Source organism: Bombus impatiens, unplaced genomic scaffold (assembly GCF_000188095.3).
Source record: "Bombus impatiens unplaced genomic scaffold, BIMP_2.2 scf_1055, whole genome shotgun sequence".
Taxonomy (NCBI): Eukaryota; Metazoa; Arthropoda; class Insecta; order Hymenoptera; family Apidae; genus Bombus; species Bombus impatiens.
In genome coordinates this window covers 666,019-686,291 of record NT_177474.1, presented here as the reverse complement: position 1 = coordinate 686,291, position 20,273 = coordinate 666,019, and the positions used below count along the sequence as shown (strand labels likewise).

Genomic DNA, 20,273 nt, shown 5'->3' with positions numbered 1-20,273 from the left:
CAGATTGCCGTCGACTGTTATACTCACCGAACCGGGGAATCTATGAATCCGACTAATCATAAACGTACAACTAACCGAGGCTAATCTGCCGCGCGGCAATTCGGAATTTTACTGTCAGACCGAAATACGACCGGCATTCGAACGGCGAACGGGGAATGTTTTGAAGGCATCCCTGGAATATTACGATACGGTTAAGATCCGGGCATTGGGCTTGAAATGGTCCTGGGACAACCACCGCTGGATTTATCGACGAATTACAACGAACGGTATAGGCGTGTCGACGTTCATCGATGTACGCGATTATTCCTCGCGTACGGCAGGTGTTTCGATGCTTAATTCGCCATAGAAAAATAATGAAAAAAGTTCAGGACGACTCTCTGTGAAAAAATATACTATCGCGTAAAAGTTTCGGGTCGCTTGTTCGATGAAAATTTTCAGAAAAAGTTCTCCTGCTGGGGTATCTTTTATCAAAATATTTAAAAAGTTAGATCCCTGACAATTGCTAAACATCGAACGTTGTGCTTTCGACGATCCATTTACTCAGACATCACAATGCGTTTACTGTAAAATAGAGACAGAGATGTAACATTAAAAGAAGACGTAAAACGAAGGAACAGAGAGAAAAAGGCGATCAAATATTAAATTGGCAATGTCTGCCTTGTTCTCCCCTCGTGACGACACGGTTGCTTGCCGAGGGTCGGCCATAACCCTCGGACATAACCGAGGAAATCACTTGGAAAATCCTCGATGAATTCACAATGAACCGGCGGTTGGTACAACACGTTCATCCGTCACGACACCCCGGAGAATTTCTCTTTTTCCAACCTGCGTCCGCTCTCCAATCCTGCCTCTGTCCTTTTCATTTTCCTCTCGGCAGTCTAATTTTTTCTAATGCAAACTCTCCCTTTTTACATACTTGTGCCTCGACCATCGTCTTACCACTCTTTACCCTCTAACTAGTTTCTACGCTAGTCCATTTCGCAACCTTCCGTTTCCAACTCATAGGATCTCCTCCTTTTTTCTTCCTCTTTCTTTTTTTCTTTTTTGATTAAACGCAATAAGCAGTCGGAGTTGTAATTTCGGCGAAAACAGTTCTGAATAGAAAATTAAGAGCTTTCCGGAATACTATTTTTTCTACTATGAAAATTACTCGATGAAATTTGGTATTCGGAGAATCTACAGAGAGAAAAAACGTTGCAAAAGATCGAATAATAATGCAACTTTTTTATGAACGTCGTCATAGTCGAATAGGTCGGTGAGAGCTTCGGCAATATTGAAATTGCAGCTACTTTCGTGATCGAAATTCGTTCCCTTTTCATCGCTTGACAATACGCAAAAATTCACGCTTCGACGATCGGTTATTTCAGACGAGCACTTGCATCGTCGAATACAGGGATTCTATTTTCTAAAAGGACGAGGCTAACCACGGGATAAGGACAATTCGGTTCTCTTCTGCTTCTTTCCCGCGATTGTTTTCGTTCGTGTTCGTATTCCTCTAATTATAACGTTTTTACACCCTACGAAATGTCTTAAAAGTATCAAATAAGTATTTCTCTACGATGTTCTCGTCTATCGCAAACTAAGTCCGATGTAATATTCCGGCAGATCTTAAGGAATCCTAAGAAATTCGACGAATTAATCATAGAACGTTCGGTTCGACGTTTCCTTAAATATTCTTATTTCAGCGAGCGCAATCGATTTCGCATTCTATCTTTCGTTCGTTTCGTCGCTAACGTTCCTCCGGTCGTTTTCCATTCTCCTTCCACCCTTTCTTTTTCACTTTCTTGCTCGTAGAAATGATGTCGTTAATCACCGGCTATTTTAATACGATCTCCCCTTCGTGTTCGCTCTCGATCGGACGCATTATATTTAGTGGGCGATCACGTGCACCGGTCTCAGCGCACCTTTAAAATGCATAATGTCGAACGGTAATAAGAAAATCCATTGTCGGGGCGAAACCGTGCATAATGACGTAGGAAATTAAACGAAATCTTTCATTCGCGTGATCGTGATAAATTTTCTTAAAAGACTGCGAGCAGAATACCTCTTCTTTTTCTATTCTTTAAACTTATTTTTTTCGACCAAAGATTAACGTTATAATCGATATTATTCAGTTACTATGCAGATAATTTTGATGTCGTGGACGTGCCAGAGCATGTTGGAAAGCAAATACAAATATTGACCATAAGAACGATGACGGAATCACTTTTAGGATTAAAGATAATAGTCCTATGTTTGAAGCGAAACAGACGTGGGAGAACATTTTTTGCATATAATATTCATTTTCTAATCGGTGGTTCTAATTTTTTATTTTAATTGGCAATCCAAAAACTATCGCGTAATTTCTATAAAAGACTCATTCGATTTCAGTACATGTAATTTTGTGATCGATGATTATACCGATTTGGAAGTTTTAGTCGGCGGTGTATATAGGTACTACGTTTCGTTACTACATTTTCAAACGTCGCTTCAGGTTATCAACGATTGTTGCACGGCCGTTCGATATCGCTTTTCGATTCCCTACCAAACCATCGAAACAACAGCGGCAGCAACGCAACACCGATAAACATCCTGCAACTCCATCGAGTCTCTCGACGTTCGTTCCACGTAACGGCAATCTCCGTTTCCATTGCACTGACCGGAATTCGCGTCGAATACAGGAAGTCGAGCGTCGAAACGCTCGAAAAACCGAACACTTACGTAACTTTTACCTTGTTCGGTGTAATCGCCCCTGGTGAAAGCTCGTGAGCTACGTGGAAGCATAACCGTCCCGTTTATGAAACGTTTCACGGCGTAGATTTACGCCGATCGTGCCTTGAGAAACGAAGGGCGACACGCAAATTGAACGAACGTTTAGCGACGCTTCGTCGAGCGTGGCCGGCTGCAGGGTCATGTCAATATTTAAATTAATCCTCGGCCAGCGTGGCCAACTATGCCGTTAAGTTATATTCTCTTCGACGTGGCGAGAACCTCTCGTCGCGATCTCTTCTCTTCACTCCGACGACCACCGAGTTTCACTCCCACCCTCCTTCCCCGGTTCTATTAATCCTGCCTACGATGGCTTCCTGTTCGACCCGTGCGCCTCTGCTTTCGTCGTTTTTTCTCCAGAGTCAGCTTCGAATAGCTCGCTACGAAATAGGCGACCGATTCGTATTCCTATATTTTATTCTCTGTTGACAAGCAAAATTTCATCCACGAATTCTACTTCGATTAGGCACGACTTCGCATATATTTTAGTCTCTCTCGTCGTACTTTGCATTTCCACTTTTTTTTATATTTCTTCTACGCATCTCTTCCGAAACATTTGTCTACTTTTAATTTCTTCGTACCTTTTCTCATCTCGCCATTGGGTTCTTCGATTCCTTTCTCTTTATTTCATTGTTTTCTCCCATCCTCGCTTACTCTTATTTCTTCCCCGCCCTTTCGCTGTCGTTACTTTTGCTCCTCTCATATTTGTCCTATTGTACAAAATAATCCAATAAAGATCGAAAAGAAAAGAGATGTAAGTATCAAAGGGCTGTCATATTCCGGAAGCGGTTGAAACGAAAATAAACGACGAATGGACTACTCCATGATTTTTATTTATTTTCATAATTGTTACAAAACTTAGGATCTTCTATATACGTACATCAAATGTAATACATCTTCTCGACTTCCCTTCTCGTCACTCTAGTTTCTCATTCTCGTTTCTACTCTTCTCACGTTCGTGGCCCGTTCATATTCTGAATTTTTCAACTATTTCCAATCCCTACGTCTCTTCTGGTTCCTTTTAATCTTCCTACCGCCGTCTCCCCCTCGTCCTCGGATTCCCTTTCGCTTTTCCAGGATTCTGTCCTTTCCCAATGTCTCAGCCGCTTCAATACCCATGGGATCGTCTTTCCTCTCTCGTTCCGAGACATCGTCTTTCTCCCCGTGGCTTAATTTTGGAAGCGATTAACACAACCCGCGAACCAAACCCCCGTTTCTGCCCTTATTGAACGTAACCCCGACCTACCATCTTTTAGGGGAATCGAGTTATGAAAATGATGGTCTCGGATTAAGCGAGAAGTTTCACGGGGCGTCGCATATATTTTCCACGAAATATATCTCGTATATTTTTTAGTCCCGTAGCTATGCAAAATGGTCGCTCTAACGCGACGTACGATCTTTCGCTCATTCGTGGTCACGAAATAAAACATCACTTTGATATTTTATTCCGATATTATATATTTTTAACAATACCGAACATATGCAATAAAAATCTTCCTGTTTACGTATAATATAAATTTATACGCTTTTCCTGTTTCAATTAAAATTGGCTTTCTTCCGAACTAACGAGGATTCGTTTCTCTATAATTTATCACGCGGCTCGCGTACCGATGAACGTTTCTCCATTCGATCCAATTTCATTTTTCCTCTATTTTTTAACAATCCGCAGAAATCGCTGACCGAGCGAATTGGAGATTTTTCTGGTCTACTTCGTCTTCGTTGATGGACAAAGCGATAGGACAGTTCGAATTTCGTCGTCGTCCCCGTAGTAATTCCATATGGGTGCGCGCGCGCGCCAGAGAGGGACTTCTGCCAATCGAGTCCTGTCCGGCTCTCGAATCGAATTACGTCCCAACGCGGTCGTAGTTTTTCCCGATCGTGCATTTATTTATCGGGGAGAAGCATCCGCTCGGTGTCGTGGCAAATTTCGCCCACGGAGCCAACCAGTTGGAAAAAAGAGGCACCGTTCTTCCGACGCGTTCCGGGAGAACATTAATTTCTTCGTTACTTCCCTATTTCCTGTACGCTGAGATTTTCCTGTCTCACGTGCCCCTGGCTCGTTGCGAGTCAGTGCACAGCGATATTTGGTCTAATTAACGATCAACGATTAACGATTACAATTAGGATATTTCGCGACGAATCCCGATCGACTACTCAATCTTTGTGACTGAGCTAATTTTCAGGTCGTCTAATAATTTAATCAGTGTTAGAGCTCCACACGCGTCTCTTATCTTCCATGTTATAAATTTTTGCTTATTACAGTAACATTATTTTATACGCTTCGTGGTAGTAAAGTTGTCGGGAGATTTTAACGCGAAAACAGGAAATTGGTATAAACGTTATATAAATATTCTTAACCCCAACAGTGGTACGACGTACTTGTTGCCTGCGGGCTATCGACGCGATTAGCTTAACACCATCGACGACATGATAAGTCGAGGCGCAGGAAATTAGAAGATAACTTACTAAAACTGCTTTCCGATCGATTCTTGTCAGCCTAAGGCTATTTGTGACGAAGCCGTTTCGTTGGAAAAAGACCCGCCCATTATGCGTTATTTCGCTTCGAATAACTCCTAGAAACTAGCAGAGCAAAATACCTTTACTACCCTTTGACCGGTTTTACGATCGTCGAGTTCATCTGCGTTCCATTTACAAAAATATTTTTTCTCTTTAACTGAAATTTTTCACCCGCAGCTAGATTTCGATTAGTTCCTCTCAACATCGCTCGGTATCCTCTGTTTTTCCAAACTCTCGACACCCCTTCCATCCGCTCTCGCGGCGTAACAGTTAGATTCTCGTAATAGCGTTGCTCATTCCGGTTGCAGCTTCTTCTCGTCGGTGCGCAAGTCACCCCCTACCATCCCTCTAAAACACTCGACCTTCGCGAACTTTTGGAAAGCCAGACTAACAGGCTCACCCAATTAAACACACGCCAGAAATCGTTGCCAAAATTCGAGTTGCTTCAACGTCGACCCCTTAATTCCCCGTTCCTCTCGCGTGTCTGTGGAGAAGGAAAAATCGTTCGCCTCGATCATCCCTCCGCTCCTCTCCCCACTCCCTATCGAACGCAAGCTGTATAGACGAGGATTTTTTTTCTTTTTTGAAAACTGCCTGGCGGCTGCTGCGTGCAACTTGTACGGACTATTTTAGCCAGCTGCGTTCGGTTCGATGTTGTACCGCGTCTATTGATCGGAGCTCAGAGAAGCATAGAGTTACAGGCCAGTGGCGTCGGCCTTTTCACCCCCTGCCGCCAACCCCTAACGTTCCATCGTTCTCTCCCTCTCTCAGTCGACTATCTACTTCTCTTTCTGGTCACTTCTCAGCCTAGCACGCTCTGTCTATTAGTTTCTCTGTTTCGCTATCTCCGTTATATATATAACGTGTGTGCGTGCGTGCGCGTGTGTGTGTATATATATACATACGTATAGATATTTCTCGCTCTCTCGTTCCGTCGCAGTGGCGAGGACTGCACTATCCGAATTCCATTTCCGTCCAATTACGATTCATCCCCGTTTCAAAGCGGCAGTCACGCTGCGTTCATCTGTGACGCGCGGTCGTCAAAAACGAACGTTTGTCACCCTCGTGCTCGTCATCACCGTCACCCTCTTGGCCCACTATTTTTCGATGACGAATGCTCGACTCTTACCGCTCGATTCGAAGGAACGTTCATCGCCGCTGCTAATGGCTGCGTGTCGATTCGAGGATCACGACTAATCGAGGGATGGTTCTTCGACCCTCTTTCGCGATTATTCTCGACTCCCTCCCGAAAGGAACAATAGGAACGAGGTGGTAAGGTTCCATTCTGAGACAGGTGTCGTTTAAGATCGAACGAATCGAAGGAAGGGAAAGATCTTGGGCTACTCGTTATCTTTTATCCCTTGACGACGGAACTTTCCGATCAGGCTAGAATATCGATCGTTGATCGCAAGGTTCGAAACAATACTGAACGAAATTCTACTCGGACAGAGAGAAAAACAGGCAGCTAAAAGGATATAGAAAAATTGAATACGAAAGCCGACAAGAATATTATACGCTTTATTCTGTCAGTTATCGTGTCAAACGTGAAAAAAGAAACTGTTTATATATTCGAATTTCGAAATTTCAAGATCCCAAAATTGTCACCCGAATTTCAATTATTCGCGAGAGGCAAATCCATCGATATATTTCCCTCCTGGCCTGTTGAATTTCGGTCTTTTCACTCGATGATCATTTTTCGAAAAGCGAAGCGCGAAATATATGCGCATTCTGATGTTTTCCGGATCGAACTTGGATGCATGCATGCCACGAGCAAACAAAATCAACAATGCGATGTAAACGAGTTTCCACGACGAACAATTTCACCACTGCGAATAGACATTATCCCATGAAACGTTGATTACCTTAACTGTGTGCAACTCAAAGTTGTATATTCCGATTATTATATTTTATAGATTTATATGCCGACGACTTATGATTGCTTTCTGCACGCACATCCATAAGCGCCTGGCTTTCGCAGGCAATTAATCAAAAGATTCAGTCACGATAATTAAGAAAACATAATTTCTATGTTGCATTGAATCCAACATGCATTGATATCCAATTTCAATTAAATCCTTCGCGCGTGCCTTCGTCTAGCCAACGTACACGTTGTAAATTTTTAGGCTGCTTCCCTTTCGCGTTTCATATACCAAACCAGTCTCCACTCGAAACAATAAGATCCGATACCGAGAAGAATCCAACGATCCTCCGTTCTTTCTCCCTTTTTTTTTTATCTTTCATTCTGTTTACGCCAATTTATCGATGATATATCGTCGGACCCAATCATCCAATTAAGCGCCCACGCCTCTCCTTGCGTCTTTACTGAAAAAGTAAGTTGTTGATTGGCCGCCTACACGTATCGACCGACCGTAGTATAGTGTGGCTGCATTATCGATAATACAAGGACATATTATCGATGAACAGGTTTCGTTGATTTCCGGTGAATTATCGCCAACCACGATGGCCGATTATGGTCCTTGTTCAAAAGCAAATCGTAATTGCGTTCTAGTACGTACTTCGTTCCTGAATTGGGTCGTGAAATTGCTAAAAAAGTTCACAGTCGTGGAACGAACCAGAGAAGGAACAACAATAGAGAATCGGTCGGATAGAGGATATTTTCGGTGCGACTGATTCTCATCCATTCGTTTTGCAAATTATTCTCGACCGTGTACAATTAGCAACGCCGAGCGCGATGTAATCTTCGGCCCAGCATCCGGCGAAACGCGAAAAAGTAACGTAAACGATAGTAAAATTGATTGGGTCGTGGTAGAAATCGAATGCATCGGGCGACAACAGGAAAACGAAACTGCGCGAAAGCGAAATACATCGTGGAAGGACTAGGTTGCAGCTGGCTAACGGCATAATCGTGTTTCTGTCTTGCTGTAACTGTAAACGATCGTCGCTCAAGCAACGAACAATCGACGTCCGGCTTCGCGACAATTTCCACCTGATGCCGATACATATTCGTTTTTAGTTGGATTATGCTGACCGCGTTACGGCCGTTTGCCCTGGTAATCTGGTGCGCCCTTTGCCAATACCGACTGGGAATTTGCGAGCGCTCCGATCGATAATAATTGATTCGAAATTACCAAATCGGCCGTGCCGCCCCAGTTCGTGATTGGGGAACAGATGCGCGCCACGTTCGATCGAATCCAGCAGAAAAAATCGTGTTAAGTGCTCGTCGCGTGGAAATTACGGGGTGAGTAACCATCGCTTCGCTTCGCGCTTCGTCGCGAACCAATTGATCGACTAAGTTAGTTTTATATCCGGATTGTTTCCAGATTGTTCCGAAAGTTACAAAGTGTCGCGCAAATTTCGTTTGTAACTGAAATAAAAGATGACAAATTGAAATAAAAAAATAAAAAAGATCATCGAACGACAAAGTACAGGAGATAACGATATCTCCCGGTACGATATTCGCAGGACCGATATTATCGTCGAAGCACGATCGACTACCACCATAAATGTTGTTCCGGACGTTAAGCGATTCAATGGCGAACGAACAGAGCGTTACAGATTTCGGGCAACGTTGGCTGTTTTCGCTGTTTCGAATCGTTGCGAGACGCAGTCATTAAATCGAAACGCGGCCGCATAATACGGCAGCAATTTAGTTTCGCGGCGAAGTTTATTGCACATCTTGCGTCGTGCACCGCGAAACGCACCGGTAACAGATGGTCGTTGTGGATACCGAGTGTTACCATAAATCATTATTAGCCTGGATGCAATAAGAATAGTCTCCGTGCATAATGAATTCCATTAGACCGGCTGTGACTCGACGATTTCGCAAATCGAACATTTCCGAATTAATGGCCGTGGCACGTTCGCGATCTTTTCGTTTGTAGGATTTCGTATTAATTATAACAAAAATGTAATATCGCGTGGTATATGCATCGCGTTTAATTTATAGTATCGTGAGAGAAAATTAATAGTATCGTGATTAATTATTTGGTTATCGTTGATAATTTATCGGTTCTTTCTGGTAGTAATACAATACGATGGCGCCTTTTAATTTTCGCACGAATCATGTAATATCAAATATGGTACGCGGCATAAAACGGCATAAGTAATCCGATTTTCGCAATTCTCCTCTCTTTAAGTACATTCGTTATCTTAAGTGTCACTCGTAACTTCAAAGGACTTTGCGAGACTTAGGACTCTTGATTCTTAAGCGAAGAGCCTCTGCGATGGCACAATGCAGTCGAGTACTTTCATCCACGCACGTTTATTCCATTTCATTAACGCCAGATTTAACGATCGATCGGTTCGATCTCCAGCAGCAATGGCTCGATGAATCGCGATCTTGTTCACGGCAATTACCGAGCCGATAATTAGTGCAAATCGATGCATCTCGCCGCTTTGTCGCAGTCAGTCGCCGGAATATCCTGCCAGAAGCCGAGGCTCTCTTGATTTCAATTCAAATGAAGCTTCTGAACGTGCGATTCGCACGTTTCTCCTCCTCTCTCTCTCTCTCTCGGTTTCTCACGTCTTTTGCCAAACACCCTCTCGCTCTGTACATGCTCTGTCTCGTGTACATGCTTGTTTGCATCTTTGTGTACCAGCCTGGCACCATTGTCGCTAGAGAGATCGATGAAGCCGTATTAATTGGCGCTTTCGGTTTCCATCTTATTGTTGCTCGGCTTGAGTGAAATTTCAATCGACTCAACGATCGGTCTCGGCATCGTTCGGACGACGATCTGTTTAAACGAATGTCGGATGATCTTAAGCGTCGCTGGAATCGTCGATTCCAGTGAAAAACTAAGAAACGACAGGTCTTTGATTAAGTGGATGTTACAAGGAAATTAAGTAGAACGAAGCTTAAGCAGAGCGAAAGAATGTAAAAATTCTAGTACGTAAGCGTTTCATTTGAGAAGCTGTCTCGTGATTAAATATACAGAAAATTTACCGTATGTAAAGTTGGCCATTGTATCTTAAACTCGAGGAGCGTGTAACGAACCACTTCTGTTAATTTCTGTCTTTCATTCGACCGATCTTCGCGTTAGTTACAAGCACTCCAAGTTTCGCTAAAGTTCGTAATAAAGTTTAACAAGAGTTCGAGAGTTTCATAAGTTCAGAATTCGCAAGTTCAGAAAAGTTCGAGTATGATTATAACGTTTTTGGTACCGATAGTTGGCAAAGTTCGATTACCGAGAATCAAAATACATCTGGTCGAAGAAAGAGGGACACTGTCGTTCGAAATATCGCTAAACGCGAATAGAAATGAAAATTTGGAACGCGCAGCTAGGAATTCCATCTTACGCTTAAAATGGTTTCTTGCGCTAGCTAGGGGATATTTATCGACGTGTTTTCTATACGATAGAAGGTCATTAAAAAAAGTGTATGGGAGGTGGATGGAAGCAATGCATCATCATTTAGTTAATGATGCATGCAAAAATTGATTTAAACGTGTCGGGCGTGTACATACGTATATTCCGTGGTAGGTGTTAAATGACATGTCACGCACTCTACCATAAACAGGCAGAATATTTGATTAATAGAAGAACGCTGTTTCACGATAAATTAACTAATTTCGATATACGCAAACGTATATACTGTATCGCTTCTTCCATAATTTATAATAACGTAGGTAATAGCTCTGCCCACGTATCTAAAGCGTCTTGGAGATAATTAGCCTTGATCCGAGTTAACACTGTCCCCTATTTCTTTAACTTAATCAACTACAACTTTTTATCGCGTCGTTTATCCTCGTTGGTTTGCTACGATACAGAGAACGTTAATTCGGTAGTTAAAATTATTGCCCCTCTGTTAGTTTAATTATGCTTCGGTATATAATATAGGTTGGTAGTTCTAGTAGTAAACTTCGTTATAACTTTGGTACGTTCCTGCTCATCGCACGCCCGATACTTCGTCTCTATTTTATCTATATTTATTCTGATTGCTGTACTTTCCAACATCCAGTCGATCTTTCTCTATCTCCACCCCGGAACATCTCTCCTCTCTTCGATTTCGCGTTACTCTTTATTACATCCGCATCCTCGAAAGAAAAACGTCTCGACCATCCATCAAACTTCATTCGTCGACGCTTAACGACTCCCCTTTTTCGAACAAGCCCATCTGTCTAAGATCGCCGCAAGATCGTGGGCAGAACGATCGACGATTAGCGATCATAGAGCTTGCGCTCTGTATAAAAGGAGCGTATCGATGCGTAACTGTTCGACAGTGCGTCGAGAACGTGTCTTACAAGGAGTCGATCTCGCGTAACGGGTTACGTTCGATCGTGAGCCAGCCGATCCCACCTTCGACGCCCTATAAAAGATGTCTCAGAGAGGACAGGATGGCAGTGCCACGTGCGAAAACGACATGTCCGCGTCGAAAAATAGCTCTCTGTCCCGATTGAATCAGGATAGTCGACGAGACTCCGGTGACTGGCAGGATCAGGACACCGATTCCGAGATCAGCGAGACCGACTTTCTCACCAAGGGTGCCTTTTTGTTGACACCGAGCCACGAGCTCAGCATCGAGAAGGCAGCCACTATATGCGAGAAGATGAATTTTCGGTGAGGTTCACGCAGATTCCTTTTTATTGCCGTAATCGTTAGCTTTCCTTGTAAAATCCTATACGAAGCTGTGGTAGAAATTTGTTTATAGAAAGTTTCGGTGGACATGTCGCGGTTTCCCCAGTTGGGATATTTCAAGTCTCCAAATGACATTTTCTAGCACTTTTAATGATCAGAATGTCTTAAATTTTTTTAAATCGTAACTTCAAGTTACGTAGTTTTACATTTCTAAAACTAGAGGATTTTGGACTTTTCATGGGTCGGGACTTTTCAATCTTCGATTTATAAAACTGCAAGGCATGGCTTTTTAGCAATTCGATTAAACTTTCGAATTTCGATTAAGAACCAATCTCGAAAAGATAAATCTTCATTTTTACTAATTCAATTGGATCTTATCGATATAAGTCACTTCGTTGTCTAATAGCATTTCGATGTATCTGTTGGGTAATATCGACAAATAAAGCTACGACTTCGTTACGCGATAAATTTTCGTTTCACGTAAAGGTTTATAAGCGTACACTATCGGTAAAATGGTGTATCGTACTGTTTGAAATGTCTCTAATGATTCGGCACGCGTAAATCACAACAGATAGGAGGGCGAAGGGAGTCTCTCGTTAATTCTAAACGGAGGCAAGCCAGTACGACGACGATTTAATTGAAATTCTCGTTGCCTTCGACGTTTCCATTTCGATGGATGACCAATTGATTAATTTATTAAATTTAATCGATCCATTAAATTGTTTGGAGATACAATAGTACGGAGGTTGAACAAACCGAGTAGCCGAGAAAATTGTAATAAAATGGGCAAATTGGAGGAAAAAGGGAGACGAAGAACAGACGGAGAGCAGAAGAGGAAAGAGAGATAGGAGATAAAGCGTGGTTGTCGTTTTGCATTACAGTGGCGCGTTCTCCTTGACGAAAACGGCCACCGGTATACTCTTCAAGTTCAGCAACATCGACGATTTTCAGGCGGTCTACAAAAAGGGCTTCCACAAAGTCACCGGGGCACGCTTCTACAAGAAGGTACTTATCTTTCGGTACACAAAGGACCCTTCTCTTCAGAACGCCTCTAAATACGACGTTTCGTATTCATGAACGCAGGTCGCTATACCCTGTAGACCGGCGAAGACGTTCACCGTCTACGTTTTGGACGTACCTGAAGAATTACCCGAGGAGGATATTAGACACGCTCTCTACAAGTACCGGTCTATAGTCGAAATTACGCGGCTACCTCTCAACACGGGCACTGTTCGTGAGTATTTTCCGCGATATCATCGTCGCTACGCTCGTCATCGCGATACGACGATACGTCGGATCTTTCGAAATTTTTCGCGCCACGGATTTACCTACGCGGTATCGTCGATTTATATCGGATCGATTTGTTGGATCGTGAATACTTTTCGAGTCGGTTTCCATATCGATCCCGTCGATTTTCATATCGGTCGGAACGCGCAAAGAAGCGCTCGTACAATGACACGGAAATCACGGGCTTAACGCGATCGATTACATTAATTCCAGGCGTTTGCCTGGATCGTTCCTGATCGAATTAATTTCCCCTCTTTCACCGGTCATTTGCCAAACCGCGTGTCCGCTGACCCGGTGTCTGCTTTGCGAATTAGTGAAAGCGATCAACGACAAGTTGAAAAGCGACGCTCACAGCCAGAACGAGCCTGCGACGATTTACACGGGGCCACCCGTTATAAGGGTTACCCTGGCTAGCGTGGAAGAGACCTCGACGCTGCTCAGCCGTGGACTGGATTTTTATGGAGCCACATATTTCCCCACCGAAACTCCCCATCCAGCTGCTCAGCCCCTGGCCAAATACAAAAACAACAGGTGGGAAACGAATGTGTGTGCTTGCATATGCTCGCGATACGCTTTCCCGCGTCATTCCGAATCAATTTCAGTTTATCGGAGTTGCCGCTTTTCACTCCCTTGTTTCCGCTCTCGCCCGATTAATTTTCTTTCTGTGTTGGTGCTTTTAATTGGCCCTTTGATTCATTACACGCCGCATCGTGCGTCCGCCAATCATGCCCTTTCTTTTTTCAGATATCGAATATATTTGTATAAAGTTTATCCAGTTGCAATTGGGTAATACAAATTTCCTCGCGCGTTGTTACGATGAAAATGAACAAAATTACGATATGCGTCGACGGAAACGGAAATTAACGAATTAACCATTTTCTTTAGTATGTCCGGCAATTTAATTTATTCGTTGCTCTTAAAGAGCAATCGATCGTTCGACCGAGTAACGCGATTAACATTAAAACCCTCTCACCAATTAAACCAGACTTTATGCATGCAGATGGCAGACGTTAATCCGCCAAACGTCAATTATCGTGTCTGGTACGTTTCATCAAAGACGACGATACTTCGGAACGGCGTTGTTCACGAGTTTAGCCGTTTATCAGACGCGAGATTATTAGGTCGACGGAAAATAGACAACCGTATCGCCTGGTGAAATACGCGTCGCGTTTATGGAATCGTAAAAGCCGCGCTTTAGCTATTCGATTCTAAAGCGTAAATTGGAAATGCCGAAAATAACCGCGGCATCGAAATCTCCGTTTGTTTCTGCTCGAAGGGAGACAAAGCGACCGCGTATCGCTGAAACTGAAAGCGGATATCTAAGTTTCAGTCTAAACTTGGTTCATTCGACGATATATCCTCCGTCGCTTTTACGTCGAAATAATAACTACGACGTCCTATAGACTCTGTAGCGTGGAAGTATGGTTGGATAAGCGTGATTTCGTGTAGTCGCGTTTCTTCAAAAAGTCCATCAAACGTTTGACATCTTTGCCCGCCTTGTATAACATCAAATATATTGCCTATATTTAACCCGCACTTACTAAAACACGGCACGTTCCATCTTTAATTGAAACTCGCCGAACTTGTCTTACAGCGCTACGCACGATACACTGTCCAATTAATCGAACTAAATCATTATTCTGCCAATTCGGAGTTTAACGTTACTAGCACGAAAGCTGTTAGAGTCCTTGCTGCCCGGAAAGTAATAAAAATCGAGTATGAAGCGGTTCGTTTTTCAACAAGAGCCGCCATCGTTTCAGATGGCTCGAGCTGGCAGCCGTCGGTGCTGGACAAAGAGTCAGGGATCTGCTTCCGGTCTTCGACAACGCTGGCTTCAACAAATTACCACCCCCGGCCAGCCGGCTGATAAAACCACAGAAAAACTGACACGTTCCTCGACTTTTTTCATCCCCTCTTCGAAATTCCACGCAACTGCCGTGTTCGCCACCTCCGATCTTGAGTTTTATCGCATTTTAGATAGGAGTGTCGAAGATCGGTTTCAGGGGATCGGGAATGCGTTAAAGGAAATCGGAAATTCTTTGTTGCACCGTAACATAATCGCGTTTGTGTGATACTTTTGTTAACCGAATTCCTTCATAGTGCAGTAGAACGACGAAGAAGGCTAAAGGGAACGACTAACAAACTATTTCTTTGATTCGTCGAGCCAGATGTAAAAATTTGTAACATCGGCCGCTCCTACCTAATGAGTGTTAACAATTCGGTTATGATTTCTATGCAGATGAACAATTACTCGTTCTAACATTAAAATTAAGTAATTTTCAGAAAACGGAATTGATCGGTGTTTGGTTTCTGATTGGGCGTTATAGTACAGCGTTACGGTATCGTATTCCATGGTTTGCCTAACTTTCTCTCGTACTACACTGTGAGAAAGTTAACAATTTGCTCGATAGGTTGACTCGGTAATCTACCAGGTAGAACGATTCCTATGCAAAATCTTTTTTAAGATACATTTTGAACCATTTGAAGAAACGAGGTTTTACCACTTACGTTTTTCGTTGATGGTGAAAATGTATTTATCGCGGTGATTTGTGCCTGAACCTGAAAGGAACGGTGAATCCTGTGGAATAGCGAATAAAACTAAATATTGAAAAAAGGTATGTCTTAAAAGATAAGCTTTTATCGAATTCATATTCATATTGTAATAAAGACTCAAACTGGTATTACGTTTATTAATCTCAGCCATACCTCTGATCAAAGAGATTCTAGAATAAAGAAGATCATTTCATGTTTATTCTATGAGCGCTTTTGTACAAGTTATCGATATTTATAGAGATCGTTCTATCTGGCTCTTCCTAAAATGTTCCTATTTATACGTATTTCTTTCGTATGTGCAAGAATAATATTTAATTGCAATAACGAATCGCTGTTCCTATTTAAGTTATATACTACGATTCATAAAGAGATTTCGTTCAGTCTCTGACAGATTGAAAAATTTACGTATGTTGAATGAAATAACATTTGAATATAGAATATTCTAACACACAACATTGTTATTTAATACCTTAGCAACGAGGAATCAGTTTCTTGACACTGTATTAACGAAGATAATTTTACATTGTATGGAAAATATTAAAATTTTGAAGTCACACGGAAAGATGCTATTTAATCGCACAAAACCTGAACCGTTTAACCGACTGTTCATTGTTGTAGAATGCTAAAGAATAAGAAAGAATTTGATAGATCTTCGGTGTTTTCGGTTGCTCCGTTCCGAGGCTCGGAAGAGTAATAATAGGAAATAGCTTTCAGCGAAGGTAATGATCGATAAAAACGGAAAATAGAAAAATTGGATATCCCCCGAGGAAAAGGAATCGCGGAGAAGTGAAGCATTTGCGAAAACAGATAGCATAAACATAAAATAGCCCTGGAAACGAGCAAAGGATAAAAGGAAGCGGCCATAAAGAAAAGAATGAAACATATCCATCGACGTAAACGTGAAAAGATGAAGAAAACTGAGAAGAAAAATGACTTGATGAAAGAAGTAAGTACCCGTAGGAGTAAAAAAAAAAACGATAAAGAAAAAGGAATAATAAGCACCAAGAGTGGGAGGAGAAACTTGATATCCATTGCAAGGAAGATTGACGATTAAAAGCAAGAACGATCAGAAAACGAAGACAATCGCGAGAGCTAACTGTAAGAATAAAAGAAATTATGTAGTAGCTATAGAATTAAAGAATAGAAGAGAACAAAATCGACGGTCGTAACGATCGTGAAAGAGTATTATAGCGAGACAACGTATGGGATCCGTTAAAAGAAGAACTTAAAGATAAAGAAGAAAACGGAATAGAGAAAAACCGGCACTAGCGTCAGGAACAAAAGAAAGGAGTGGCTACGGAAGTGTAGAACAGCTGGCACGGCGGGTTGACGAGGCACAATAACGATAAATGTAAAGTTTGCGTACGCATCGTTAGTACCATTGCCAGGCCCGCAATAATCGTTGCTGCCGGAGAATACGACCCAGCTCTCGGGGCTTACTAACTACTAATTGTTACCAACTTAGCGAAACGAAGAATTCTACGGCCGCGTGCGACCGACTCTTCGCGCGTTACTTCGCCAGATTAAAGAAATTTTACGTCCAGCAGCGTTCTGCCCTCGAGACGAAACGCCTCGCGTTTGCCCTTACCTTTCACGATGATAATTGCCACGAACCTTCTGCAACGGCTCGAATTTCGCTATTATGTTCGTTTAGTCGACTGCGTGACCCCCTAAGACTTAAAGGGAGCTCGTCAGAATTTTCTCAACGAGTAGCTGGTGCTTATTTTTTAGAATAGTTGTCTCTTTTTTTACCGGGCTAACGATAGACTTTTGTAATTCAAGATCTTTCCGTATGACAATTTGCTAACTAATATCGACGAATCGGCAAGTGACAAGAATCATAATTTGCGAGGAATAAAAGATATCGTATTTAACAAATCCGCGAATTGCATTCTTACGACGATTATAGGAGAAATTTCTTCGGAGTCTTTTATAAGGGAACGGTGTTAAATTAGCAAGTTTTAATAGGCTCGTGTAAGGACGATGTAATAATTACTTAACTACTCGTTGAGTAACGAAGTACTTAAGAATCGCGAGTTCGAACGAGAAAGCGACCCGATTATATACATTACATAATTTTACGTTAATCTTCTGTTTGCGGCGTTACGTTAAACGCTTTCAAAGTATTAAAACTGACTTACCCCTTGCAGGTTTTCTCTATCCACGTAATTTTACTTTGTATCGGGGCTGCAGTTAAAAAAGTTCAGCGACTGTGCGCTCGGATACGCACAACGCGAATCAGATTTGCATTTATCGTTACGTTTCTACGAACATAAATTTCATTCGCATTAATGGAACGAAAAAGAACGAACGAACAAAGTCTTTATTCGGTCGTTCGTTTCTTCGGTCGTTCGTTTCTTCGTTCGTTCGATCGCCTATCGATCGAAAAATTCGTAAAACGAAGCGTTACGTCGTAATAAGAGATCGGATACGTAACAATTTTGGTAATACGTGGTCACGGTACCTATGGATATGGATAATATTTGATGGAACAATTAGGCGGAAGTTCGAGCGACGAAACTCAAGTTGGTGCAACCTCGCAGAATTATAAGATATACTCGTCGTTATCGTTTACCAGGTCCTTTCGCGTTTCTGCGACCTCCGAGCGTACAGTCGAACCGAGAGGGCGGAAATTAAACGTGCACCGTGTCTAGCTTGCACGAGGAATTGAAAGATGGCGGATGGCAAAAGGGCGAGGGAAAATCGAATTGTAGAACAGAAGAAATCCTTCGGAAGCGAGATATACGAAAGAAGGAGAAAAAATGAAAAGTTGCGATGAAAATAGTAAGAGGAGACGAGCGGTCCTTGGGCAAGGAAGAGCGAAATAAGAAAGAGAAATATAAAGATACGCGAGAAGAGGAGAGAATCAAAAGAACGCCATTAGGGGATGTTCCGAGATTGTTTCACTTAGCACTCCTTTAACCGTATTTCCCGCGGAGATACGTGAGAGGACAAGGGTTCAAAAACAGGGTGTGTAATTTGTCACCGAATTTATCGATGAATTACACTCTACGTTAAATATTTAAAACTAAAAATGTTTGTAGAAATGAACGATCGACGTTAATTATTACATGCTTTGTATCGTCAGATATCAATTTATTTCTGTATTCAATCGTTCATTATCAAAAGTAATTAAATCTTAAATTTACATAAATGTAGTGATCGAGCGAATGCAAATTACCGTGTAGATGTTATTACGAGGATATATAATGATTGTACAGCGTCAAAAAACGACAATCGTAGGAAACGTAAATTGAATACAGCTGAACGAGTTTGCGCTGCAATAATCTGCTACAATTCGTAATTTTAATCGTATTGTAACGAACATTGTCGTTTCGCTTATACGTTCGCAAATATCTCTACGCGCGTTAAAATTCATTTCACTAGTTCAACTAGATCAACTTCCGAAACCTCTCTCCAAACGATCGACAAAAATTCACTCGAGAGATTAGTATCGCCTCGATAAATATTTCCTACTTTTGTCCGAAACTAGCACCTGGCAGACATACGTTCAAACAGTCCAACGTGAAAGGGAGACCTGAACAAAGCGGCATAGAGAGAATTCTCTGTAAATTGTAAATGCTCTGCGCGAATCTCAGCACGGATCGATGAACGCAAAGATGTCGGGCATCACGTGGAGCCGATTAAAAATGTATGCACGGTGCTTGTGTTAAGTAGGCAGATACTCTCGGGCTGGCAGTCCTTTAGGCTGGAGGATGACGCGAAGGCGGTATGGCGAGGGAATGACAAGGGCGAGGTTGAAAGGATGCTTACGGGTAGGAAGGCTCGAATATTGCAAGCGAACTCGTAAGAGCGGAACAGAGAAGGTGAACGCCTGGTAAGCACCTCTGAAGGGCCATCCTCGGCGAGCTTGCGTTCCTAATCGCATCGAAGTCATCCATATTATTACGGGTTCGTGCATGCAACCGGTCGAGAGGAGAGTAGGCTAGAAGGCCAGATGATTTCCCGTCGAATCGAACGACGTCGAAAAGATCGAACCTAGCGACGATGTTCCTTTAATCTTTTTACTTTCTTCCTGTTTTTTTCCCCTTTCTTCGATGGTTCTTTTCGTTGCCTTTTTTAAAAGTCTGGCTTTTTTCGTCTTTGTTCCTTTGACGATGGTGGAGGAAAGTGCTTTTAAAGATGTACAGAATAGGGAGAAGAAGTGCGAACTAGCGATTCTAGAAGTGGCGTTAAATAAAATTATGGAGGGGAAAAGTTCAGACGACGATGAAGAAATGAAAGAATAAAGAGGAACTTGGAGGCTGATCGTTCAACGAATATGTAAAGAAGAGCAACGTTATTCCTTTTTAGAGTTCGCGTTAAAAGAGACTACCTCTTTTATATTTCTAATGTAAAATATAATATTAACTACATACGTAATCACAAACATTAATACATACGTACCTTTACCACCGCGATTTTCACGCTAATTACATCGAGTCTCGTAAAAATGTCGAAACTTCTCAGTTATTCGAGACTCGAGAGCCACTTGGGAATGCGGCTCGTTTATCATGAAATTTCCGAAATGCCTGACATTCGAAACTATTTTAGGCTAACACCTAGACCTCGAAATATTCTAAACTATACGATCAAGCACGAAAGATGTCCACAGCGTTGCCTTTTATTCTTCCA

General features: G+C 42.2%; 1 protein-coding gene and 1 long non-coding RNA gene across 4 annotated transcripts in view; one reads left to right on the top strand and one right to left on the bottom strand.

Moving 5' to 3' along the window:
* Nucleotides 1-16,193, top strand: part of LOC100745873 — a 70,077-nt gene extending 53,884 nt beyond the window's left edge. The window contains exons 1-5 of one of the 2 annotated variants that reach the window (XM_003493199.4): nt 10,505-11,780; nt 12,680-12,803; nt 12,882-13,032; nt 13,400-13,616; nt 14,846-16,193. In XM_003493199.4, the coding sequence (XP_003493247.1) occupies nt 11,539-11,780; nt 12,680-12,803; nt 12,882-13,032; nt 13,400-13,616; nt 14,846-14,972 (861 nt within the window). In that variant the 5' untranslated portion in view covers nt 10,505-11,538 and the 3' untranslated portion in view covers nt 14,973-16,193. Of the gene's footprint in view, nt 1-10,504; nt 11,781-12,679; nt 12,804-12,881; nt 13,033-13,399; nt 13,617-14,845 lie in introns of those variants that run through there. The other variant, XM_024370888.2, reaches the window with a different exon arrangement.
* Nucleotides 1-20,273, bottom strand: part of LOC112213697 — a 62,575-nt gene that overhangs the window by 14,027 nt on the left and 28,275 nt on the right. The window lies entirely within an intron of this gene.